Here is a 27351-nt window from a genome sequence, read left to right on the forward strand (position 1 = left end):
GGGAGTCAATCATTTAAGTCCAACATACTTAGAGGAGAAAATCTATTAGTCAGGGGTAAACCCACCTCCTCAGGCCCTGACCGGACATTTATAATATCAGGAGTCGGGGGGCCAACTCCTCCCGGTCTTGCAGAACTAGAAACTCTACTTATTGCTCTAGGCCAATGCTGGGACGAATGGGGTTTAATGTTGACAAGTGGCCTACTGAAGGGCAACTCTGTGTTTGAGGGAGGATAGAAGTAGCCCAACGGGACTGGCCTTATACCGTCTGCTTTAAGGGCAGTAGCATCCCAAAACAACCTGTTTGCTATATCCGGTTTGTTAAAATGTACTATTATACAGTCTCCTGCAATATTTTTAGGCTGGTTGCCCACCCACGACAATCGTCTAGCCATAATAATATGGTCTGATATTTCAGAAGAACCCGTACAATAGTGATTGCACCAACTTTTTGTTTTACGTAACAAACCATGTGTTGATTCTTGATCGGGGTGCTCAAGAGAGGGAACCCCTACAAGAACCGCGACAAGAGAGGTAGCTTCAGGGGGAGATCAATCCTATTATGGTTATTAGAAATGGAACTATTATACAACTCAGAATTCTCCCTTGTTACTGTGTTCGGCCCTCTGGGTTGCATAGGGACAGTGCCTTGGGGGGCATTAGAAACATTGTGTCTTGCAGTGGAAGAGAGGACCACCCTATCCCCCAAATTCACCAAGCCACCCTTCCCCAAAGGAGGCGACGGGGCACACGGTTGATTAAACCCTCTGATAGCTAACCCAGTTGCTACTGGTGTCACGTCGATATTATTAGACGGGGGACGCGGGAATGTCTCTCACTCGGGAGTCCAGAATAAAGTTTAAGTGATCACACTTCTTTTTAAGGTCAGCCACACAGGAGTTCATAGTGTCAATAATATCCTTAGCAATAGTGGACAGCATGGATTCAAATCTAGTGCTAAAAATATCCTCAATAAGGAGCTGCAAGGACTGCTGAGTAGAATCATCAATTCCTGGGAAAGCGATAGATGATTTAGCCTTAAAGCCTTTACAACGCTTTACAGGTTTTTTCCTTTGAGTATGTTTTGCATCAGATGGCCCAGCCATAAGGCCCCTTTCACACGGGTTGCAATGGCGGCTCTGTGGGCTAGACTGGTCGCCCAAGTTACCCAAGGTGGGCGCTGGAACATCAGTCAACAGTTCTGGAGCATTAATCACTACCACAGGTTCCAATGGAACAGGAGCCGATTCCGGGACAGCTGACCCATCCCTGGGAGCAGCACTTGTGTCCAAACCTAGTTCTTTTTCGGCGTTAGCAATTTCTTTGTTCAAAGCACCCACAGCGGAGGTTAAATAGGAGATAATGGAAGGAGACTTTCTGGGTATTTTGGCTTTCAAACCCCCCTTATCACAATTACCCATATGCTTGTGCTTACCCATCTGAAGGTGTTGGAGGGGTGGCCCAGCCCAGGCTTATACGGGCTTTGACGGGCACGGACGGGCACGCCCTTGGCCCGGGCTTTGCCCGGGCAGCGCCCGGGCACGCCCGCGCGTGTCCCGCACTGCGTTGGGTCAGTGCTGCTTAAGAGGGCCTCCGGCGCCCTCTGATGACGCTATTGGATTGGCGCCACGCAGGGAATTATGGGGGATGGAGTCCCTTCGCCCCCAGTAGCCGTTTCCCTCACGGCGGGAGCTGGGAGCCTTCTCGCCTTCTCGCCAGAATGCCGTTCCCCTCACGGCAGCGGGATCTCACCGGGTAATAAGGTGTCAGCCCAAGCGGTAAAAGTTCAGCAGTCGCGCGTCCCGCGCTGCGTTGGGTCAGTGCTGCTTAAGAGGGCCTCCGGCGCCCTCTGATGACGCTGTTGGATGGCGCCACGCAGGGAATTATGGGGGATGGAGTCCCTTCGCCCCCAGGAGCCGTTTCCCTCACGGCGGGAGCTGGGAGCCTTCTCGCCTTCTCGCCAGAATGTCGTTCCCCTCACGGCAGCGGGATCTCACCGGGTAATAAGGTGTCAGCCCAAGCGGTAAAAGTTCAGCAGTCGCGAGGCCAGGGGTTGTATATTCTTACCATAATTGACAGATCCTCTGAGGGTCAGGACTTTTGAGCCCTTTAAAGATTGTAAACAGTTCCAATGGAAGATGAAGCATTTTTCCCTTTACTCAATGCAGGATTGACATATACTCAGAGTATTTTAGGATTTAAAAATCTCATTGGCAGGCAGTAACAAAATACATGTTGCAGCAGCCAATTTGTGGTGCCAGGCTCTGAAGCCTCTGTCTTAAAGTGTCGAAGAGGGTACAAGGGTGCTTCAGAGTAACCTGTAATCCGGCAGCAAAAATGGGGTCTCTCTAAGGGGTAGAGAAGATCCCCATTTCTCTTTGGGTGATTCTGTATCCAATGTCTGGTCCACAGGTAGGTCTGCAATTTGACAAATTCAATATCCTTGTTTTGCAAATCCTGGAAAAAAGTACAAACAATAACAAAATCACAGTGCAACTGTGCATGTTGAGTATTTATAGTGAGCACTGTAGAATCTGGGGTCTTAATCACAGATCCCATACTCAGAAACCACAGTGCATGACCAAATTATGTGCCTAGCTGATTCTGTGACATGTGGGTTGGTGCAGGCTTGACTTCATGTCTGGTCATTCTCGCAGAATGCACAACAACAGGTCGAAGGTCTTGCACAGCTGATTCGGTGGCAGAGGCTGTCCACAGTTTGAAACAGAAACAGTTGTTGGGTGGACAGATCACTCAATCTTGAGGACTTTATGCGTGGAACTGATGTAGGGCCACTGTGAATAAGAATATAACAAGCATTTGCAATGCAATAGGTCTCGCATTTGCGAGAGTTTAAGCTATTGACATTGTGAATGACAAGGCCTGTTATTTATCTGTTTTTAATAATTAACACATAAATAAGTCATTGTCATTTACAATGCCAATAGCTCAAACTCCTGGAAATGCGAGACCTATTTCATTTCAAAGACGCGTCCGCCATTTTCACGGGCTGCTTGGAAAGTAAAAGCACGCATGGTGCGCTGAATGCTGCAGGAAAGCATGTCGTGCCTCCAGTAGGAGAAACTGATTAAAGAAAATAGTGCTTACAGATCAAATACAAAGTAAAAGGGCCAGCCCTCATGTGAGTTTACAAATGAAGACAAGGAGGTACTAAGGAGGGACTAACAAGCCTATTAACGAATCCGAAGCCAGCATTTACAAATGACAACGACGCAAGCCAATGAAAAATATGGGTGGAGAGTGAGCGGAGCTTCATGTCCATACTCGAATACAGCATTGCTCCAAATGGGTATGTCTGTGCCTTCCATGCAGTGTGGGGTTTACAGAACACAGAAGCGAATCTACACATAGCAAACACCTGGTCCGATGCCTTTTAGCAGTTAATCAAGGTATCAATCAATTTCTGAAAAAACAATCATTATTACTAATGTGCTTGCATATTCATTTATTTGATGGCTTTTTTTGACAGCATATGAACTGTCTCCCGCCATTGATTTACCCCCAAATTTAATATCTTAAATGGCTAATGTAATAGATAATGTGCTGCCTGGCTAAAAACGTATAAGGTCCCAAAGGCGAGACCTATTGGCTATGCCAATGCTTGTTGTAAACAAAGGTGTCTTGCAGCGAGATGTGCTAGCTTATACTCTTGCTGGGTCAACCATAAAAAAGTGGTTATGATGTCAAAGTAATACCTCACAGGTGATGACTGGGAGGAGGAATATAGAGTAATGAAGATTACCAGTAAATAATCAGCTCACACTGAGGGGACAATTGTTTTCTCCTCTCAAAGAGTACCGCCAAAGCCAGTAAAATGCCACACATAGGTAAACTACAAAAATGGGAATGCAGAGATGTAATATTTCCCAAGTACCTCTCCAGTTGCTTTTTTCTATTTGCAGTATAATTCATGTCGGTATTACACTGAGACTACAAGTCTCACCATGCAAAGATAAAACGTGGCCTGGACGAGCAAAGCCTGAGATAAAGGGAAGGAGCAAAGAGCCTCTGGTGAAAGGAGGGACAGAATGACGAAAGGGGAGAGAACCTATGATGAGCAGTTGGGAGCGAGTGAGAAGCGGAGAATAAAAGTGTAAGATGAAAGGAGGATCAGAGTTAGGAAAAGAAGCAGGGAGTCTCGTGATGAATTAAGGGAGCTAAGAGTAGGGAAAGCAGAGAGCTCGCAATGAATGTATGGACAGGATGAGAAAAGGCAGAGGGGGCCTCTAGAGAATGGAGGGGCAATGAACGACGGACAGAATGCACCGAGTAAAGGAACAGGGTAAAAGAGGGTGAAGACCTGCATCACCCCGTCAGTGGTACTATGCGCTATAAAAATGCAATTAAATGAATAGCGGGGCTGAGTGAGGAAGGCAGAGCCAGGGCGTGAAGGGGCAGTGAGGACAGAATGACAGCCTGCAATAACCGACGAGTCAGAGTGAGGAGTAGAAACATGTGATGGAGGGACAGGAGCAGGAAAGGGCAGGCAGGGGCCTGTGGTGTGTGTGGGCACAGGGAGGTTGCTTTGAACGGAGAGTCAGAGGGAGGAAAGACAGGCACTGTTTTTACAGAGAGACGTTACTAGGATGTGAGAGTGAGAGAGTTTTGGGTTGATAGAGTGAGAGAGGAAGTCTGCGTGAGGGAAGAGATAAGGTTGGAGTGGAGACACAGCCTGCAAGAAAATACAAGACAGAGAGACAGGGCCGTTATTGGGTGCAGGTTATGGAGAGAAGGAAAGAGCACCAACCAGCGGCGGATCGACAGTCAGGGTGAGGAGAAACTGATGACAGCCCCTGCGTCAGGGGTGCACTCCCTCTGTACAGAAGCAGGGGAAAGTGTCCCGGCGCACATCACTCTGAATGCATCATTGCATCATTGAGGAATGGGTTCCTGGCACTCCGCGCCGGCCACACGCCCATGCACTGCACCTTGGCCTCTTTGCTGAGACTGCAGACGTGGCCCAACCTAGGAGGGCAAGAGGTTCTGCAGGGTTAGGGGCAGAGAGGGTCTCTCTGATCATGGACAGGGTTAGCAGAGGCGGGACTCAAATACATGCTTTGCTACCGCGAGAGCCACTAACAGAAAAAACATGGAAAACGAAGACGGCATTAAGTACAGGCTGCAGAGAAAAACGAGAGTTTGAGCTATTAGCATTGTAAATGACAGTGCCTTTTATTTATGTTTTAAAAAAAAACTTAAATAAAAAGCATTGTCATTTACAATGCCAATAGCTCAAAAACTCAAGCTGAGTGGTTAAAACAAGACCTCCAGACAACCTACAACGTTAGCAAGTACGACCCACGGTCCATTGTGGTAGCACGAACATTCAATAGGTGAGATGAGGAAGGCAGGTACTCACTGTCTGTTCCTGTAGTCCGCCACACGCCACTCTATTGTTTACAGAGCATCACAGTTGTGCACGCGTTTCCAGTCCCCTATCCACGATAAACAGCAGAGTAAAAATTGAACAAGCCGGGCCACGGAACGGAAAGCGAGAGGCCAAAATTCTAAGGGGACTATGTGGGCGTGTGACACTAGGACCCTCGATCAATGCTCCGTCGTAGAAGAAGGACTAAAAAGGATAGAAGCCTTTCGAAGCTGGTTAAGGCTAAACAGGGCAGCCATCTTACAAAGACACAGTTGTGGATGGAGTGGAGGAGAAAGCGGACCTGCTGAATAATATCTTCTTGAATTTTGATAGTGTTTTTTCTTAATTGAAAAAATTAACTAACTTGTAAACATATTTATGTACTTTTTCAATTTTCGTCCTCAGTGGGAATGCTTTAGTTTCACATTGGAAAAAAAATGAAAATTAAAGATGGACGATTAACGGATGGTTGACGGACGGCGAGAGCGCACTGCCTGTGGCGTAAAGCTTGAGTGCAAGTGAGTGGTGCGCGCGCAGCAATGATTGGCGGCTGCGCGCGTGCACGCTCACGTGCACTCAAGCTTTAGGCCACAGGCAGCACTTTAAAAATCCCAACTATAAAATGTCTCTCCGAGCCAGCGCATGCGCTGGCATCAGCGAGACCTAAAAAAGGGGGCTGCATATTGTTCCCACTCCACAAGTCTGTGTTCGGTATGGCTAGATGTGAGCACATTATTGGCATTATTTTAACGTCATTTTTAAGTTACAGTTAGGAGCACGTCTGTGCTTTCTGATGACTTGAACATGTTGTCCTGGGTTTTATGTTTATTATGTTAATGTATTATGTAGGTAAAGGAGTGGAAATTTCCTCCACAGGCCACAAGAAAACTATTCTATTTGCTGCTCATTGAAATTGCCATTCACCCAATTACCAAACATTGCCAATTTCCATTTTGACAGGATGCCAAATGAATCAATTAGACGTGTCTTTATTTTCCAAACTATGCCCCAACATTTTACCTTAACTAAGACAGTTTCTCGACTATTCCCCAAACTCAAACGAAAGCACTTTTTAATCAAACAGTACAAAGATCTAGGGCAGAGATTAGAGGGCGAAGGCTAGTAAATGACCTCAGGGCTTCTCTGGCTTGCCCCTGTGCCTTATATACAGGTCATTGCAAATGAGAGACGCAAGTTTTTTCTGACATGGTTTCGCCTCCAAACTGTACATTTTCTGCTTGCGTTCCAGGAAAAGGCACGTGGTTTTCAACTCTCCCCAGATATCACAGTGAACTCCCAGCAGAACAAAGCACTTTGCACCTTTTGCTCTTTTGCGCATTTCACACTGCACAAAGAGTACAGTTTCTTTGGTCGATATTACAAGCACTACAAACCAGATCTCACGCCACGGCATTTGCTTATTTGCACTGCTTGGGAAACAAAACTCTAGTACATGCTGTTTTACCTTACATTTTAAGTGCCATAATGATAAGGGGGCATATGTATCAAACGATTTTTTCATCGCAAACGCTGCGAATCGCAAAATAACAGCGTTTGCGATTCAAAAATCGCTAATCGGGATGTATGAGCCAATATCTCATCGCAAAATTAAGGAATTGCTAATTTAGCGATTTTTTAATTTTGCGTAAGCATTTAAGAAATCGCAAAATGCGATTTCTTAAATGATATGTAACACGCACCCAAGTTGTGCGAATTATCCTTAAGAAATCACAAATTACCACCAACTTCTAGTTGGTGGTAATTTGCGGTTTCCTTTCAAAATGCACTTTTTTGAATTTTACAAAGTGCCACGGCGCGCACATACATGCCCTTAGGGCATGTATGTGCGCCATATGCGCACACATGCTCATTTCAGGGGTGCATCAGGGTGTCATCATGACACCCTTGCACCTTGGAAATTATTCTCAAATTGCGATTAGCAAATTGCGAATCGCAATTTGAGAATTACTTCACATTCATTCCTATGGGTCTCCTGGCCCATAGGATTGAATGGGAAGGTATTCCTTAATTGCGATTTCGCAATATGCTAATCGCAATTTAGGAATTTTAAGAAATCGCAAAAGTTTTGCGATTGTTTAAATACATCCCGTTTTGCAATTCTCAAATAGCGATTCTTTAAAAATCGCTATTTGAGAATCGCAAATGGAGATGTTGATACATATGCCCCAAGGTCACATTACTGAATTATTATCTCATTGCACAGATGCTTTTTTTAATACTTGCTTTTAGTGATTTTAGGAAATGTCTTTCTCAATTTTATTAAGCCTAATATTGTATGTGGTTTTCCTTACCTGCTCTGACTTTTATGGCCAAATAAAGTATTTGATGATGACCTCCAAAGACTACTAAATTTCATCCGTTGTCAGGAGATGTTACAAGGTAATGGTTAAGTTCTGATAGCGGAACCAGTAGACCAATGTTCTAGTCATTTGTCTCCTCCTAAAAATATATTGTGTTTCTGAGCAACTTTTTTTCCCATTGCCATATTCAAGCTGCTGATAACTGAAGTTCTTCCAAGTAGATCAACATCAATGCTAAGCAGAACATCACATGGAAAAGACGATGCTGCTAACCCATGTCACACTGAACCAAGGAACATGGGATTTGAATTTTGATTGCAGCAAGGTAAGAGGATATTGTGCTGATAATGGTTTCAAGATTTCTCTGAAACAGGCTAGTTTTGTTATTGAAATATTGCAATATATTGAAATATTGATATATTTTTTAATGTATCTGACAAATCAACCTGCTCCTGCAAAGCAACAAATAACAGAATTTTTTAAACAGCGTAAAATCTCTTCTATCTTTTGCGCCTGTGGATGGAAAGAAAGAGAGGGGATCTCCAGTTCAATCTTTAGTGTCATCATCAGTAGCATTACCCATCTAGAGAGGTTCCACCACTTGTTTTGACCAAAATGGTTATTTTTAAAATTTAAACTTTAATCTTAGCTTACATGTTTGCATCTTCCTTGGGAAAACAAAATTGAACATAAAAGAACATTGTAACATATCCAGGTAATGCCGTTAAAGTTTAAATTCATCGAAAAAGTATGCAAATCAGAGAATATATGAGTATGAGTAAAGGAAAGCTATGCAAAGTCACGGAAATGGGTTTTAAGAAAGAAAACGAAGAACAGAGGGAGAAGAGAGAAAGAGAAGAAAAGTGCGTATTATATAGGGTACTACAATTTATAACAATATGGAGTAAACATATGCGGAGAATATTAAATGCAGTAGAGAAACATTAGATACAACAAGAATAAACAATGAATATTACAATTGAATACATTTAGGTATAATTCCTAGCAGTAAGGGACAAATGAGTGAAAGGGGCATTCATAACTGATCACATTTGTCTGATAACTGCAAAGAACTAATGTTATAGTTGTCTAGCCAATGATTATAACATACTAAATTCTACCAACTCTTAAAACTGATAATGGCTGTGGACTTCCAGTTGGAAGTACTAACATGGATAGCAATTGATTCAACAAATTTCCAAAGCATTCTGTTAAAAGACCAAACATCATATAGACTACCAGGAAGCAATCAATCATTTAAAAAGGGTATTTGTTCCTGAGTGATATCATTAATATGTTACCACACCATTGACCAAAGTGTGCATATAGCTTGGCAAGAGGAAAACATATGAAACTATGTACCTGGACTGGATGAGTGTTACAATGCAAACAAGTGACTTGACGTGCAAGTTTAGCCTTAAAGAGATGAACAGGAGTGTAAAAAAGACTATTATAGAAAACTATAAAGTTTGAGTGAGGCTAGCAGTACGTGCATTGGAGTGTATTTTGCACCAAACGCCATCCCACAAACAACGCCACCATATAAAGTGTAAGTCAGATTCCCACAATGTTTCTGTGCTCATTGTGGCAATATAGTGTGCTTATAGATGGCCGTAGCCTTACAATGTACAATCAAAGTGATGGGGTGTGGAGGTCAGTTAAAATGGGAGGCAGCAGAGGAGGTATGTTGTGTAAAGGCGTTTTGTACCAGAACTGAGAGCACATCATACCTGGTGCACATGCTAGGTGGGTGGTTGTATGAGGAAGATAACTCGGTAAATGAGAAGAGAAAATCAAATTGGTATGACTGAGAGACGAGGAATAAGCCCATGTTAATCGATGCTTTCCATCTTAAAGTTTTTATATTCTTCCTAAGCAAGTTATTAAACCAAATAAGGCTATTAAAAGATGTATTAATGGAAGTTAGAGGAGACGCAAGAAGAGGTTTCAATAAGGTGCTAGCGTGGGAGACAGTAGCTCGCAACCAAAACGTAGGAGGGTTGGACATGAAAAGAATATGTTTGTGAGAAAAGGATGATAAAATGGCAGACTCTAGAGAGAACCAAGAGAATGGAACAGATAACATTGCGTTTGCCTAAAGCCAAAATCCCTATGGTAAGTTATACAGTTAGGGAAATTAACACCGTTCGAGATATTTGGATGTTTTAATTTTTGCAAAGATACGTCTGGGTTTGTTTACCTTCCTGTAGAAATTTTGAAATCACATGTCAATAGAGCAAAATATTTCATTAGAAATCTTAATAGGTAACATCATGAGAAAGAAATTAACGATGGCCAGGAGCATCATTTTAATGGTATCTAAACAATGACATCATGAAGGTATAATGGAGATCATTTCTGAGAAAAGTGGTGAAGTCTAGCTAGAAGGACTTCTGAATTCACTGTCAGGGTATCTTTGGGAGTTGTACATTTAATTTTGGTGGAGTTTCATGATAACCCTGCCTCAATAAAAGGTTGTTTATTACAGTGCTTATTGAGTGGCATTACTTCCGTTATGTCAACATTTAATTTGTAGCCCGAAACAATGGAGTAGAGTTTAACCTCATGAAAAAAGCCAGGGAAAGAACGCTCTGGTAGTGACAGAACACTATCATCAGTATAACCAGTGAATTTTATATGAGAATCCTTAATTTTTAACCTGGATAAAGTCCTTAATTGGTGGAGAAAGGGCTCCAAGACTAAGAGAAAGAGCAGGGGAGACAAAGGGCAGCCCTGTCTAGTACCTATGGTAAGAGGGAATTAGGGAGATTGTATATGGTTAACTACAACCAATTAATGTGGTGAGAAATACAGCAAAGATATAGGTTGTAGGAACTGAGGACCAATCCTGTAAAGCTTTCATAATTGACCCCATCAAAAGCTTTCTGTGCAATCAAAGATAGTGCAGCCAAAGAGTCTTTTCTTTGTGAGCTTTGATAATAGTATTCAGGGGGGAGCAAGAGTTGTCAGCATCATTTCTGTGCAGGATAAAACCAGTTTGCTTGAAGTCAATGAAATCAGACATCAAGGGGACAAGTCATACAGCTAATGCTGTAGCTATTATCACCCAATTGGTATTAATTAATTAAATAAGTCTGTAATTCTTACATCGGTTTAGATCTCAGTCTTTCTTAAGATTTAGACATATTGGGCCTCCTTTATGAGGCCCTTTGCAACACTTTTGCACGCCAGAACGTCACTTTTTTGACGCTACGGTGGTGCAATGTACTGTGGCATATTCACAAGGCCACATAAAGCCTTGTAAATATGTGCCCCTTTCACGCAGAACACTGCTTGAAAGGGGTGTTCCATGGGTGTTGCTGTGGGTGTTCCCACGCAACACCCATGGAACCTGAAGTATTCCTTGATTTATGAGAAATCATAAACCTGGGAATGTGTCAGAATCTAACGCCACCCGAGGGGTGGCGTTGGGGAGGCACAACAAGGAGAGATGTATTTATTTCTCCTGGTTTTTTGCTTTTACTATGTGTGCTGCATAGAAAGCGGACATTGCCTGAATTGATTGATTTTGTGGAGGAAGGTGTCCCTTCCTACACAAAATCAATCAGTATTCCAACGCAGGCAACCTTGCACAATGGTGCAACGGTGCCTACGTTGGCACATGGTAGCCCATTGTATGCCAGTGCAGGGGAATCGGGCAGGAATGCACCATTTCTATAAGATATTTTCTTTTGATGCAGGGCAGCGCAGCAAGATTCTTTGTGGCACTGCTCTGCACCAAAACCTCATAAATGAAGCCTATTGTATCCTCCAAAAAGGATCCAGAAGTGTATTTCAGATTAATGAAACAGTTAATTAGCTTGAAAAATGTAGGAAAGAGGAGTTTAGAAAAATTAAGATCAAATACAACAGTGAAACCATCTGGTCCAGGTGCTTTGCCCATAGGAAGATGCTGCACTGCCGAATAAAATTCTTCAATATAAATGATTGTTCCAGAATAGAGAGGTCACAAAGAAGTGTAGATTTGGGTACAAGTTTAGGGGAGTAGATAGAGTATACCTAAGCAGCTACTAAAGTATCTAAAACCAATTTATTATTTTTAGTAGTATAGCATATATGTTCCAATTGCTTTATGTGTAGGTGGAAAAATACCTCTTCTCTGTAGTTTTCTTTTTGGTGGAGACAAATCCTATATTAACTTACCATAAACCTGCCTTGGAATGGAATGGGGTTTGTCTGTTGTCTTTAATCAATAAATATGCCTTGACAAATAACATATAAGAAGTAAGAACAGAATTGTCAGAGAGCAAAGATTTATTAACTCTCCATCAGGATTTATGTGGGCGATCAGCAAGGATATCTAGATCGGTCCATACTTGAGCATGGTCAGATATTAAAATCAAACCTATTTCCAAGTTAAGAAAGTGCTGTAGTAAGCTTTTACTAAGTAATATATCATGAAGACGAGATTCAGATGGATGAGTGGGTGAATAGAAGGAGTACTCCTGCAGATCAGGGTTAAGCATTCTCCAAGAGGCAGAGAGTGAATGCTGAGAGATAAAATTGCTAAATACCTTTTGGGAAGTATCAGGAACAAATCGTAATATGGATTTCCTATCAATGAATGGGTCCAAGATTTAGTTACAATCACCTCCCATTAGTAAGTGGTCAGTGTCGTGGGTGAAGAGAGTGTGCCAAAAAGTGGGGTCAGGATATGTTGGACAATAAATGTTCATTAAAGTGAAAGGTGTATCATCAATGTTGAGTGTGACCAATATCCAGAAACCCTCTCAGTACCGTTATTGGGAGAATACTATGATGTTGAGAGACGTATGACAGAGAATTATCACCCCATTTTTGTTAGAGTTGGACGGAGGAAATAAGAATTCACCAACCCATTCTTCTTTTTAATAATGTAACTTCTGATTCAGTAAGATCTGTCTCCTGGTAGAAGGCAATGTGAAATGTTATGTCAGCTAAATGTGCCAATACACACTGACATTTGACTGGATGTTTCAGCCCCTTTGCATTTCTAGTTACTATTCGAATTTTGATAGTATTTGTAAGAAAGTAACAACTTATGACTCATAAAAAGTGTCTTAAATAACTGGTTTAAAGATAAAGAAGAAAGAATAAAGAATAAAGAGAGAAGTACTGGAGGAAGAAAACCTCTGCAGCTTGACACAGGCAAAAGTGGCATCAAAGGGACCTTAATCCTCGGATGCTGACAAAGCAAAAGGGAGCTAAAGACCACCCCTTGGGGGAAGGGACAGTGGCGCACCGAGAGAGAAATGGACAATCCATGACTGCAACAAGAGAATGGAAGAAACAAGGGATAGACACATGAACAAGAAATGCAAAGGAGAACAAATGAATAAGAAAGACTTGTAGAGTGAAAAGACAAATTATGTCTTAATCACAGAAGGCTCCTGAGACTGAACAATAATACACGACTCACTGACAGCAAAAAGGGAAGATCATTTGCGGTACTGTATGACATGACATGGCGTAAAGATTAGGCCTGAGCGGTAAATTCCGTTCCGTTCGCGGAATTTGCGTAATTTGGGTAATTTCGCGTTCCGCGGAGAACGCGAAATTGCTCAAAAATCTGCGTTCCGCGACTTCGCGAAATTTTTTGCTTGTTCGCGTTCTCAATATGCGTGTTCGCGAGATATTTCACCCCGAGCACGCAAACAGCGATCGCGAACAGGTAAAAAGTATCGCGAACAAGCAATTCCACGTGTTCGCGGAATTTCTGCGTGTTCGCGGAGATTTTTTACCGTTTCGCGGAGATTTGCGTAACGCAATTACGCAAGTTCCGCCCACCCCTAGTAAAGATATAAGACTGGGGAACCACTTAATGTCAAAATCTATAAGAAAATGGGAGAAAGAGGTACATCAGTTAACAACATATAAATGACCTTGTATAGGCAAGTAAGTAAAAGTAAAGCTTTAGGTATCAAGTGAACAATGCTGATAGTTATGTATTAGCGGGCGAACGTAAGTCAATAGCCTTAGCCTTGTGCTGGTTGATAAAGGTTTGAAGATTTTCCAGCTCCTCGAAGGAATGTGATTTAACCTTGAAAGTAAGTTTGGAAAGCCAGGGATGAAGTAATTCATATCTGATGTTCAAGGATCTCAATTGAGGACGTAGAGCCAAAAATTGCTTCAGCCCAGCTGATGTGGCAGGAGAGATGTCTTGTGTTGAAAAAAAAACTTATTGCGGGACCATTGAAGATATCCAACTCTTTTCACTGGTGGAAAAATCAGCATAACCTCAGGTAATTGGAGAAATAAAATGGTGATTCCTCTAGCGCAGGATTTGGAGGAAGAGGAGGATCGAGGGCCAAGTTGATGAGCCCATTAAATAGAGAGAGAAGGTAAAGTACGTAAATGCACAATTATAAGGATCACTGACTGCAAGAAAGGACTCATGAAAGAGTCAACTGAACCTTCTGGTATACCAAAGAGTCTTATGTTGATCCCACTGTTCCGGTTTTCCTAATTTTTCGTCAGTCTTTTTGGTTGGACAATGTGTTTAATCATATCAGAGATATCTGAAGTGGAACCTTCGAAGGTAATGACGTGTTGTTCAAGCATGGAGATGTGTTGATCATGGGTGTACCATTAGTCCTCAATTCATTAAAGGGAGAATCTAGTGCCAACTTTTAAATTGTTTTTAGGTCCTTCATTTTTCCATAACAACCTCGAAATTCAAAGGCAGAGGAGATTTAGAACAGCAGTCTAGGTCCTTTTTGGGCCATTTGAAAGAGGCACAATTAGCAGACGTCTTTGAAATGGTGCCAGCAGACAGAGGGGAAGCGACTAATATCTCTTAGACTCCAAGGCGCTCTCCATGAGGTCTATATAGTCAGGAGTGGTATTGTACATCGGAGGCCGTGAAACATGTATGTTAGTCATGGATTTAAATAGAGAAGGAGACTTCCTGACACATTGCACCTTGTGGGATCTCCCCATAGAAAAAGCTCATTTCAGATGAAGTTAAGTGAAAGGCAAAAACTCTATGGTAAAGAGTTATAGGGCTATGTAGTGCTTAGAATGGAATCGGTGTCTATTAGCAATGTAATATTTCCCAATGTGACAAACAAGGAAATGCTTCAGGTTAGGTTGAGTGTGGAGGGTGTTCCTCACAGTTTCTGCATGTTTGGTTGCCGTAGGCCATCATGAAAGCCGTTAATAAAATGCACCCAGGCACTGGCATTAGGGTATAGCATACAATAATGAAGTGGTATCTGGGCACTGTAGGCATCAGAGTGCTGCAAGCTGTTTCTTGCATAAGTATAGTCTTCTATGGCAAGTCACTTGTATGGCGTACCTTATTGCAATGTCAGATCTTTTTGTTGGCCTCTTGTTTGTAGTCTGGGAGGTAGGGGGTTTTACTCGCCATTTTTAGATTTTCCTGTTCTACTAGGCTGTACACACAGTTGCCTCCTGTACCTGAAACAACTGCTTCTGTTTGTGCATGGACCTCTCTTCAGTTGGGGAGATAATAGCTGGATCTGTCCCAGTCAGTGCTTTTAGCACTGATACTCAATCAGGATTTACCAAGACGTTACAAGCCAGACAGTGCACCACTGGCTCTATATCCTCTATAGATGCTGGGCCTATCGCCATAGTGGTACTCCAATCTCAAGTTCGGAGATGGCGATGCAATCCTTTAGCCTGTTTCGGCATGAGTAGTAAGTGAGACTTGTGTGTCACTGTTCAAGCGCATGTTTATTTCCATTTCCGGACAGATAAATGTATTATGATAACACCATCTGTGTCTTTTCAATATTCACCATCCCGTCCCTTTGGGACAGGCATAACTCAGGGTCCTGCACCTTTTTGGAGCAATGTACTACACTGGTCACTGCCAAGTGGCTCACACAGAGGTGACCATATTGAAAATAGTCAGCCTCCGCCCCTCTGCCTGATATTTTCAACTATTTTAATATATAAGCTGTAGGTTGAGACCAAAACCCCAAGTCAGACCAAAGAAACATTGACAAGGCATTATGCTATATGCCTCTAATATGTTTTTGCTACGTTTTGCATCATACAGGCAGTATTTACAAACCTTAAGCTCTCTGTCAAAGCACAGGCTGACTCACCTTAAAAACTGGAGCCATGCTGGTCAAATAATGGCTACTGGCTGAGGTGAATGGTTTGGGAGAGGGTGCTATGAGCGGCAAACCCTTCATCTGACACTGTGCTGGGACTGACCACACCCTACAGGACAACTGGGAGAAGAGGTTGGAGGCCCCTAAGAAACTGCCTCTGATATTGGAGACACCCCATGTCTATTTTAATTGAAAATTGCTGTCTGACCAGATGCCCAATATCATAGCACCATAGTCTCGTAACTCAATGAGTAGCGAGTCCACCCCAGAGGGTGGGGAGGTGGATTCCAGAATGTATTCAAGACCATTTAATGACTCAAAAAAGTATAGGCTGTGTCACCACCGCCAATCGATGACGGCATTTTTGGGTCTGGATTCTGTTCCTTTTTTCGTTATTCTTACACTTGTCTTGTTCCAAGGGATTTGGGCAATACATCTGGTACGGAGAAATGTACCTTATGATATTGACTGCGGACTTCGTTTCGCGATATTCTTAGGACTGTTGTGGACACTGGGAGGGCACTCGGGTATATCTAGTTCATTTTTATGTCAATCTCGCACATTGCAACCAGGTGTGCCAAGATTTATACAAATAAAGATACACAATTGATGGACAGAATGCAGAACAAATCAATAAATTCACCCCCAGTCAAGAGATCTGGGTTAAATCCATCATTATTTTGCCTCCCATGTCACCCCAGTCTAGACTTGGACATATGCAAATCAGTCTTCACCCTGTACCTCATGGGAACAGTCCAGCCCGAACTGCCAAGCCAGGTCCTCTCTGGACCGGAAACAAGCATCCTAGGACCGGTTTCGGGGTTTCACCCCTCTTCAGCCAGGATAGCTTGATTCCAGTGGCACAGTGAGCCCAGGACCCACGTCTGGGCATATCTGGCGCACTCAGGGCGAGAAAACAAAAGATACAGAATTGATGGACGGAATGCAGAACAAATCTAAACATTCACCCCCAGTCAAGAGATCTGAGTTAAATCCATCATTCTTTTGCTCACCATGCCACCCCAGTTTAGACCTGGCCATATGCAAATCAGTCTTGACCCTGTGCCTCATGGGAACAGTCCAGCCCAAACTGCCAAGCCAGGTCCACCCTGGACGGGAAACAAGCATTCTAGGACCGGTTTCGGGGTTTCACCCCTCTTCAGCCAAGAATATATGTTTATAGCATGTTTTTGTGACTGATTTACATTAATTTGGCTCAGAGTTTGTAATAAATCTTTTTTTTTCAATTTCAAGATACAGACTCTTACTTTTAATTTGTGATCCAATTGATCAAACTGTCTAAGAGCTTAAACATTTGTCTTTTCCTCTCAGGCTTCAAAAAAGGTCTATTAACCTATCCAAATTAGAAGGTCTGGCCTAGAGCGTTCTCAATGTGATAGGCAATGGAACAGGGTGCATAAAACAGGGCAAAAAGCAGAAAACATTTTCTTTGGCCAACATTCCGCTTGAGATAGAAAGGGAGATAGCAACCAGCCAAGTAATTGCAACAAAAAAACAAAAGGGGTGTGAACAATCATAATAAAATGCTTAAGAAATTTATAATAGCTTACCTTATGAAGGAAGAGTGAAAATGTGTGCTTTCTTTCAGTACAGAGGAGTTATTAAGACGTAGGGGACGACTCATCGGAGATGTAATTGCCAGAGAAGAGAGACTTTGCATAGTGAATGGAAAACATTTCTTCCCAATTAATGGTGCAAGGGTATTCTGCTATGGGAGGCTGAATGCCTTATCAGTGAAGACAGGGAGGAGGAAAATGGATGAGTAGGCAATTTTTATTTCTGCAGATTTGATAAGATCTGTAACTACATATTAAAACGCTAATAAAAGTAAGTAAAAGAAATAGAACTCTTTAAACAAGGCTTCATCTAAATGAAATGTTGCAGTGGAGTGTACCAAATACATTGCAAGGGCCTTTTAAAAGACAACTAACTAACAGCTGTCTGCTGGAGTGAGCCTCCATCTTCACAAAAAAAGACCTTAGACAACTCTTCGGAACAACTTCGATTCTACAGTAGGCCTGGGCTAAATTTCCGTTCCGCTCGCGGAAATTGCGATAATTTGACATTTTCGCGTTCCTTCGGAGAGTGCGAAAATGTCAAAATTTCAGTTTTCCGCAGCTTAGCGATAATTTGTTTCTTGCTCGCGCTGTAAAATAATACATTCTCGCGCGCGCGATCGCCTTACCTGAATCCCCGCGTTCGCCGACAAGTTTTCCCGATCCGGTCGCGTTCTCCACGAGATGTTGGATTGTTGGTAGCCATTTGCGCTGTCTCGCGACAGTTCGCGCCCGCAGTAATGTCATTGGTCAAGTCTTTCTACTCGCGATCATGCATCGCGAGAAGAGTGAAAACAAGATGGCCGCGCCTGCGAGCAACCGCATGGGTAAGTTGGCGAGCCGCGACCACGCAGAAAATACCGCGAACGGGTGGGAAAAAAACTTCTGCATCTTCGCGATATTTCCGCGTGTTTGCGGAGATTTTTAACATTTTCGGGATAATTTGCGAAAGTCACTTTCGCAAATTCCGCCCACCCCTATTCTACAGTACACATTCATTAAATGACATTCCTGAAAATTACCAACATCCCACAACTAGCTTACATAAATGGATCAGATGGTAATGTCCACAATCATGTATAGCACTGTTCCGGCCACTGGCAGAAGTGGCACTATCGAAAACTTTTAAAAATGGATATGAAATAAACAAATGTAACACATTGGTTGCGTAAGGGAAAAATCTGCCATAAAGTAGAAATTAAATAATGAGAGAAATTGCATCTTAGATATTTTGTTTCAGTTTAACTTTTTTAGCTAAAACTCAATGATTGTTGCAGGGATTCTGCTTATGCACAGAACTATGCGCAGGAACCCAGGACCTCAGAGAATTGTGGTGTACCAAAAACTCCCCTCAGAACCCAGAACCCCTTTTCCGACTAGCTTAGTGTCCCATTCGTTATCCGAGATCTAGCTCAGCGGTCCCAATGTATAGACAACACAGAACAAGCGACTTAGAATATTCTCAGGAATGGTGGGAATCAGAAATACCTTTTCGTTATTATTCTCATATCAGTCCACAACAGAATAATCAGAGACACGGTTAAAGTTTAAAGAGTTTAATTTATAAACCTCGCGTCCTAAGATGCAGTATTTTGGCTAACATAAGCAGACAAATGGTTAAGATCAGAACCATCAGCATTGTTACAATACCATAGAAAATGAAAGGAGCAATCATAATAAAATGACAGTGGAAAGCAGCCACCCTCCTTTCGCTAGTAAACTAATAGTATTATTTTTAGACTATTATAAGGTCTCTAGGCTTGAATGGGGAACCCCATACCGTATAGGTCAGCTTAGTGGAATCACATCACAGGAACAGCTAGGCTCTCTCCTGGGAACACTCTTCTGCCGACTGACTCTAAAACATGCTGCACTGCAATATTAAAAAGCACTCATCTTTCAGGTATCTGCAGCTGCGTGCATGTTATGGCTAAATAGTGGTACGATCAACCTGAACACAACATGCACCGTCTAGTGACCCAGACTCGTTCTTTACACGGTGTACAGACCAAGGTCACTGCTCACTGTTAAGGATGTAAAACAACAGACAGTTCTCATGTGAAGCAATGTCGAGTAAGCATTTCTTAATTAATAACATGTGACTACAGTGTCGCGTGCAAAAGCATCAGAAGCGGCAAGATGGCTTTCTAAGATCTAACGCGGTTGTGCTAACTTAGCATTGTACATAGGGAGATAGGTATCATCACTACACCCCCCCTTGATGGGACCACTAACCACTAGGGGCGCACTTTCAAGAACGCAGAGTTCAAGTCCGATAGAACGGAACCAAGGGCATGAACCATAAGTCCATATAAGGTGAGTGAAAAAGTTCGAAGAAAAAATAAAAAGAAAAAAGATGTTGTTAGGAAAATACCTCATTAAAAGGGAAAAAAGCAAAACATCGATGGCCACACCATGAAATGACGAGGGCACAAAGTCAATCCATCAGGGTGTAGGCACAATAAGTTACAACAGCTTCCAAGAGAAAATCATTGGAACGGTCCGCAAAATTGTCTGCCATCCAATTAAGCAAGGGAAAGGAACATACGTGTTCCTCGACTAAATGAGCCTCAAGCACCAAATATGGACAACAGGCGGGTTCTTCAAAATAACTCCGTTCCAAGAAGTCAGCCGTCGCCTTTCCGACGTCCCAATTCCCAAGCACTCCATGCGCAGCTGCACAGGCCATAATCCTGATGCCAGAACAAGCCAACTCATGAACCACCAAGGGGGTCATCAGCTGACTATAATCCGGAGCAGGAGACACCGATGACGACAAGCACAAATCCAGAGCCCACTGGAATGGACAATCTAGGCAATGAAAAACAGGTTGCACACAAGTAAAGAAGGGAAACCGGAACGACAATCCATAGGCGCTGCTTAAGGTCGCCAACGGCAAAGCGCCATAGTTATCAAGCATCCGGTTACGCAGATGGCGCAGCCTGGGCATGCTGCCTTGGTACGCAAGTTGTGCATCCATTGCGCAGCACGCAAATCAGTAGAAGCACCCCAGCTACAAGGGCGAGAAGCAAAGGGAGACCTCCGAAGACGCTTGAAAAAATAGAATGAAAAAATGCGGGGATCACACCAAAAATAGTTTGAAAGGAGGTCACGAGGCCGGAGCCCACAATTTAAAAAAAATTAACCAAGCCAGTAGTTGACGAGGCATTGAAGATAGTCTGAATCAAGGTTCCAAAATGTAGTGGGAGATCAGTATTCAAAAGAGCTTGTACTTCAGTGTGTGTATTAGCTACGTGAAGGACAAATGTTTCACGGGATGAAGTCAACGCGACTTCTTTCTGAGACAATAGAGCCCTTATTCTGCTCATCTTGTTGAACTCTGCTTTCAAGGTTGGAATAGAAGGCCAGATAGAAACATCGAGCCGGCCATGCGGGGGCGGGAAAAGGACGTTATTGCCGCAAACCACACGCTGTGATACTGTCACTATGTAAGGAATTCCCACTAACATCCCACAGAAAGCTTCATTATTTAATATCAAATAACTACCGTTAGCAAGCAGCGTAAAAGATGGTGTTATAACTGGCACCGGAATCCCTTTCAGGATGCACGCTAAATTAGGGGCCTCTACATTACAAGCACCATGTAATTGAATATGTCTACAAACTACAGAGTGATCTGGAGTGGAAGTACACTCCTCTCCTTTCAAGTAAACTTCTGCATTGTCTCTCACACATCTATACGTGAATGGGAGTGACCAAACCTCGTGCAGGAAGGCTGAACCAAGTTGTTCATATCTGCCCAGAGCATAATGTTTCATGCGCAAACTAAACTTAAACAGGGGAAAAGGTAACGTGATCAACTCGTGGATAAGCCACACGGCAGAATTTAATTCCGCAACCGAGAAAGGTAAAGTTTCTAACTTCTCAATGTGCAGCAGTGAGTAAGTAGCATCTTTCATGGACATAAACTGTTGCTTTGCAGTTAAATTAAAAGGGAGGAACAAAGATGAAACATTCATGTAATCCCAAGGTACATTCCCTGCCTTTAACGTTTGCAAGGTCCATGCAAACTGCATAATAGAACGCAATTGGTTTTGACCATGATACAATACAGAAAATCATCTTGCACAATGTCTAACACAGATGACACAATATTATCTAAAGTATAAATTCTGGAAGACAGGGTGTTAATGCTATTATCTATTACAGCCAACACTTTCTCCATATTGGCTTGATCAATAGCACGTAATCTGGATGCAGCCTCAATCTGTGACAGCTTCCAAACTTTGTTGTAAACAGCATATACCCATCTTTTGGACCTGCCCGTAGCAGGACCCTTAACAAAATCATTCAAATCTAGTTTGTCAGTTAATTTTGATAAATGAAGTTTAACAGAGGCTAAAGTAGAATGTTGCAGCCAAGATTGGCATAACTTCCCCACAGAGTAGGTAGTTACACTATGAGAGGATTCAAAACGTGGGTCCTCACAAACTTGTGTATACCCCTGTTTGAAACCTAGAAACCGATGTTGACAGACATCTGAACTTGTCTGCCACACTAACCACCCTTCCGGATTTAAATCAGTAATGTTGAAGGATGTGTTGGACACGTATGCCTGCAATTTAGAAAGGGAAAGATCTGTATGATTACCCCAACCAGGGTAAGCACCCAGATCCGGAATCGAGGGTGAATTTAATTTTTTTGTAGTACCCAATCCAAAGCAGGTGGTCTGAAAAATTGAAGAATTCAAAAATAGCATATGATTCGGGATAAGGCAGGCACGATGCAAAGCTTCTGTTCCCCGTACCTGCCACGGTTTAGAACCCCAAACCGGTTTAAGATCGATAGTAGCCTTCCACAGATTATATCCTCCAACTGCCAATTCGTCCATAAAGGACTTGGAATACAACAATTTGGTGTGTGTCAGTCTAACTTTAGAAGCAGACTCAGGCGCTACCTTAAAATAAAAGGAGGCCGGGTTTGACACACTGAAATCAGAAAAATAAGTGTATTTGTTCACCAATGTGGCTGAGCTGCCCAGACTAGGGGCGGGACAGTGTTCCCATTGAGTGTAATTTACAAAATTCCTAAACGTATTTGCTTTGTGCAGGAAGTGTGTGCCATAATGTTGATAGCAGAACTGCTCATCATAATTTGCAGTATCTAAATACAAATCCTCAGCATCAAATGCAGCATAATATTTTAAATCTGAAAACAGTGCTTCAATGGCTTTGACATCCCAATCATCCGAGCGGATGTTCTGTTTAACCACATCACCCATTAAAACACGAAATGCATTTGCCACATTAATCACTTCAGTGGGGCCATGAATTTGAAATTTAACAGCATCCCAAGCAATCCCATCACGGACAGGCCAGGCGGTAATGTTCACAAATGTCTTGTCTCTCTTCATGATATGTGATGAGGAGTGTTGGGCCAAAGTTCCATCAATTAGGCAAATTGTAGATCTTTCTTTCAGGTAGTGTCCATTGATAAGTCTAAAAAACACTACCACAAAGCCAATGGACATAAACAAAAAAAGACTTATGAGCACGAGCCAAATATAAGTCCAAGGGGGAATCAAAAAATGTCTTTTGAACCAGGCAACAAAAATGGAAACCTTCGACGGGGCAACGGAAGTAATGGAATTATTGTCAAAGGAAGAATGTGACTGGGTAATCACGGTTGATTGCAAAAGTGGCACTGGGACTTCTGTAGGATAAGCATACTCAGGATCTTCAGGCAGATCACCAGCCGTCGGTGGCAACAAAGGACCAGTGACTGCATGCATCTCGACGGCAACATCAGGCAAGGTGTTAGAAGCAGGGGCTACAACAGAATTTCTCAGCATCGAAGGGCAAGAAACCGCTGGTGTCATACTAAGAAGTATCGGCCACTCGCTGTAGCTTGATATTGTCAATAGAGATGTACCTGTTATCCTTGCGACCAGGAAGTGGAGGTAAAATGAGTGTACGAGTACCCTGTACTCCAAGCACCGGAACTGGTGCACGATAAGAGGGGCCAAAGTACTTCTTGTTCTCCACCTTCTCACGGACCAGGTCACCAACTCGAGGTAGCCAGCCGACTACCGGAATCGGAAGTGCAGCATCAGATGTGGAGGGTACGTGTTCCTTCGCTAGAGTGTCTCTGGCTTCTTGAAGAGTCTGCAATACAGCACAGTGATCATCTAGGTCAAAGGGTGCGGCCGACGCCGCCACGTCTAGACCATCAAGGTCTGGGACAAACATTTGTATGCCAAAGAGCATCTTGTATGGGGTCCGCCCACCCAGAGACCTTCTAGGGAGATTATTAAGTGCACGTTCAACGTCATACAAGTGGGCTAGCCAGTTCCGGCCAGTACCTAAGACCCTGGCTGTCAAAGATTGCTTTAAGTCACGGTTCATCCGCTCCACCACACTATTGCCCTCAGGCCGGTATGGAGACAAAAATTTGACTTGGACCCCCAAATTTCTCATAGCTTCTTTGTACGCCTTAGAGGCGAACGCAGGGCTGTGATCAGAATGAAAGGTACCACATGCAAAACTTCCAACAAAGACACGCAAATCCTTGATGACAGTACGGGCATCAGCACTCATTTGTGGCCACACCCACAGAAAACGTGTGCACGAATCCACTGCAACCAAGATGTACTTGTACGCAGTATCAGAGGTAAAAGGACCGCAATGATCTAAATAAACGCACACAAGTGGTTTATTAGAAATATACAACTGCGTTTGTTGTGGACGCGCCGCAGATGAAGGTTTGATCTGCTGACAAATGTCACAATCAAGAACATAGGCGTGTGCTTGTTTGTATAAGCCGAACCACCAGTAACGTTGCTGTAATAAAGATACCGTAGCCGCAACGCCGGCATGCGCGGACGCCATGCCCTCGTGGGCTGCTGATATCAAAGATGGTCTGTAGTCCGCGTTGGGAATCAATCTGTCACCAACGTCGTTAATCCTCACAAACGGGACGTTATCAGGACTTAAGTGATAATGGTAACGAGAGGGGAAGCCTTTTGGAAAGCCCTTCCCCGTCTCTGTAGCAGCAAAAGCCGCCAAGATGTCATCATCGATCTTACATTTGGATCTTGTAACTGCTGCAACTAAGTATGTCGCCACTGCGGTTTTTGCTGCTTCGTCAGCTAAACTGTTACCGACAGCATGGACGCCAACACGTTGGTGACCAAGAGTGTGAATTACATCCACGAGAGGCAGACGTTCTTCAAGATCTGCCACTTGAACCCAAAGCAACTTATGCTTAATCGTGCTACCTTTGGAATCATGGTAGTCGTTCCGAGACCAGAAATGAAGATTATCGTTGTAGGCTTGGACGCAATAAAACGAGTCACTCACTATAAGAGTAGTGACTCGAGGATCAGCAAACTCCAGTGCAAGCACCAGAGCACGAAGCTCCGCCAACTGCGCGGTACAATCACCCAATGTCTGTGTATGTACAACATCGGATTGGAACTCACCATTTACGAATGTACCCACCACAATTGCGCAAGACGCTGAATAGGTGTGCTTTGATCCAGTTGCGGGCTGCGCAGACCCGTCTGTGTAAATGACACAATGGTAATCCTCGAGCTGGCGCAAAGACACAGGAGGTGGATGAACGAATTCATATTGTAAGAACTCCTGAGTCTGTAATGCCGCGTCAAAAATATATGTGACGTCTGGCGAAGTCAAGGAAGTGGCCCATTGTATCCACCTAGGATGCAAAGCCTTGGAATTAGGTATACTAGCTTTCATCACTGCCTCGAGGGCAGGATATGGTGTCAGCACCAGCATACGTTTCCCTTGTGATAGCGCACGTTCTTTCAGGATTGCCATCTGAACTGCTGTCAGTACTTTTTCGACAGCGGAAAATCGCAGCTCAGCTGAAGTGTACAGGTGTGACTTGTATGCAATGGGGACTGTGTCGCCCTCATTGAACGTTAAGTAAGTGAAACCCACTGCACCCGGCACAATTCTAATGACCAGGTTAGTGTGGTTATCACGCGTTTGTAAGTATTTCAAAGCAAGAAGGTCAGCCTGCAATAACTGTAATCCAGCCGAATGCTCCGGCAGCCAGCATGATTTGGAAAAAGTAGGTTGTACCAAGGCATAAAGCGTCTTGGTATGCTGGGAATAGTCAGGAATGTACGTGTGACCGAAATTCAGAAAGCCCAGCAGGGATTGTAATTTTTTCAGTGTAGTAGGAGCACGGAGGCGTGCGCATTTCTCAAGGAAGTGCGGAGCCAATCCTCGACCTTCATTGTTGAGTTCGTACCCCAAGAACAACACCGTGTACTCGGCAATGTGGGACTTCACAAAGTTGAACTTGTAACCGAAGTCAGCAAACATAGTAATTATGTTATCCACGCAAGCAAGGTGTGTAAGTAACTCGTTGTCCGTTAGATATATGTCGTCGACATACGAGTACGCCTCCGGGTCTACCATCTCTAAGAGAGAGACCACTCGAGCAGCAAAGACCCCAGGGCTGTTTTTATAGCCCATCAGGAGCCTTTTGAACTGTTTTTGTATGCCACCCGAGGTGAACGCTGTCCACTCATAATTAACCCCTTCAGTGCCACGCCCTTTCCCCGCCCTGTGCCGGGCGTTACATTAGCGGGCGGGGTTCATGACGAGATAGTCTCGTCATGGGCACAGCGCAACCGTGCTCCATGACGAGACCATCTCGTCATGGGCACTGAAGAGGTTAAGAGGGGCCAGGTTATGACTATAAAAGCCATTGGAAATGTCAAGTGTGGTTTTAAACCATTTTCTCACGAGACTATCGACGAGAGCCGAACCATGGGTATTTTGCACCGCACACGTCCGGCAGTGTAAGTTTAAGTGCCGGTAATCCAAAACTAGCCGGTACGATCCGTCAGGCTTCGTCACAGTGAATAAAGGATTATTCATAGGTGACACACATGTTTCAATTACTCCCTGATATTCCAATTGTTCAAGGATGGAAGCGACGTGAGGTCGTTCCTCACGACGCATGGGATATTGGGGTTGTGGCTGGGGCGTGGACCGCAACGGAATCTCATGGTTGGGAGAAAATTTATCCCAGCCGACCTGATTACGATACAACGCAGGCGCAAGCACCTGCGCCCACTCCCCGGCCAACCTCGTAGAATTTTCCATCGGCACTGTGTGTCCAAAGGACGGGAGGATCACGTCCTCCCCTCGAGGAGCATCTAAAACGAAAGCCGGGGGCCAATCAGCCTCCGCTAAAAGAATATCATATGTGGAGGTCAGATTATCCCAAAAAACCACTCTAATTTTACGTTGTATGTCACCCTCAATTAAAAGGACAATTTGAAACAGTCGCTCAGGGGGAGCCACGCGGGTATCAGCAGTTTCAACACTTACAAATGTATCAGTTGCTGTCACCTCCAGATATGGACGCAGTGCTTGCCGCACTACTGTAACTTCCGCCATGCTGTCTAGCAGCGTTAGCGCCCATGTCAGGTTCAGAAGCGGTGTCCGTACCATCTGAGGCATACCTCGCCGTTAGTGCAGCAACTTTCTTTTTCTGAAACGGGGGCCGTTGATGTGCAGACTCGTCCTGTTTGCCTTTACCCTCGGTCTGGCGAGGTTGCTCACGACCTTGAGTTCCTCTTCCTTTCCCACGGTCTCCGCCACCGGATTGTGAAGCCGATGTTTCCTGTGAAGAACGAGGAGAGCGTTGTTCAGAAACCTGAAATCTTTCAGGTGACTTAATACGAGAACGATCGCGCAGATCATACGTGCGGTCACTGGACAACCGGTCGGGTGAGGCAGAATGAGAACCCTGTTTCTGTTGCTGTTTCCCCTGTTTCTTTGCTCTCCAACTCTGCTTTGGAAAGTTGGGTTTTTCGTCTTTAGTAGACGAACTAACCTTAGTTTGTTGTACTACATCAGGAATGATCACGGTGGGTTTCACACCCAAGGCGCTACGACCCACCATTCTGTAGGCTTTCTGAATTATTTTTGCGAATTCCCTGGGCCTGTCGTTCACATCCACAAGTTCCAGCATATTAC

General features: G+C 43.6%; 1 protein-coding gene across 1 annotated transcript; it reads right to left on the minus strand.

The window, feature by feature from the left end:
• Nucleotides 1–809: 809 nt before the first annotated feature.
• On the minus strand, nucleotides 810–27346 carry LOC146786054 (uncharacterized). The gene is made up of 3 exons (XM_085633146.1): nucleotides 27275–27346; nucleotides 24282–25461; nucleotides 810–1321 (listed from the first exon to the last, which is right to left on the minus strand). Exons 1-3 carry the CDS (start codon nucleotides 27344–27346, stop codon nucleotides 810–812), a joined length of 1764 nt encoding a protein of 587 aa, XP_085489272.1.
• Nucleotides 27347–27351: the final 5 nt, after the last annotated feature.

This window comes from Triturus cristatus, chromosome 11 (genome assembly GCF_964204655.1).
Source record: "Triturus cristatus chromosome 11, aTriCri1.1, whole genome shotgun sequence".
Classification (NCBI taxonomy): Eukaryota; Metazoa; Chordata; class Amphibia; order Caudata; family Salamandridae; genus Triturus; species Triturus cristatus.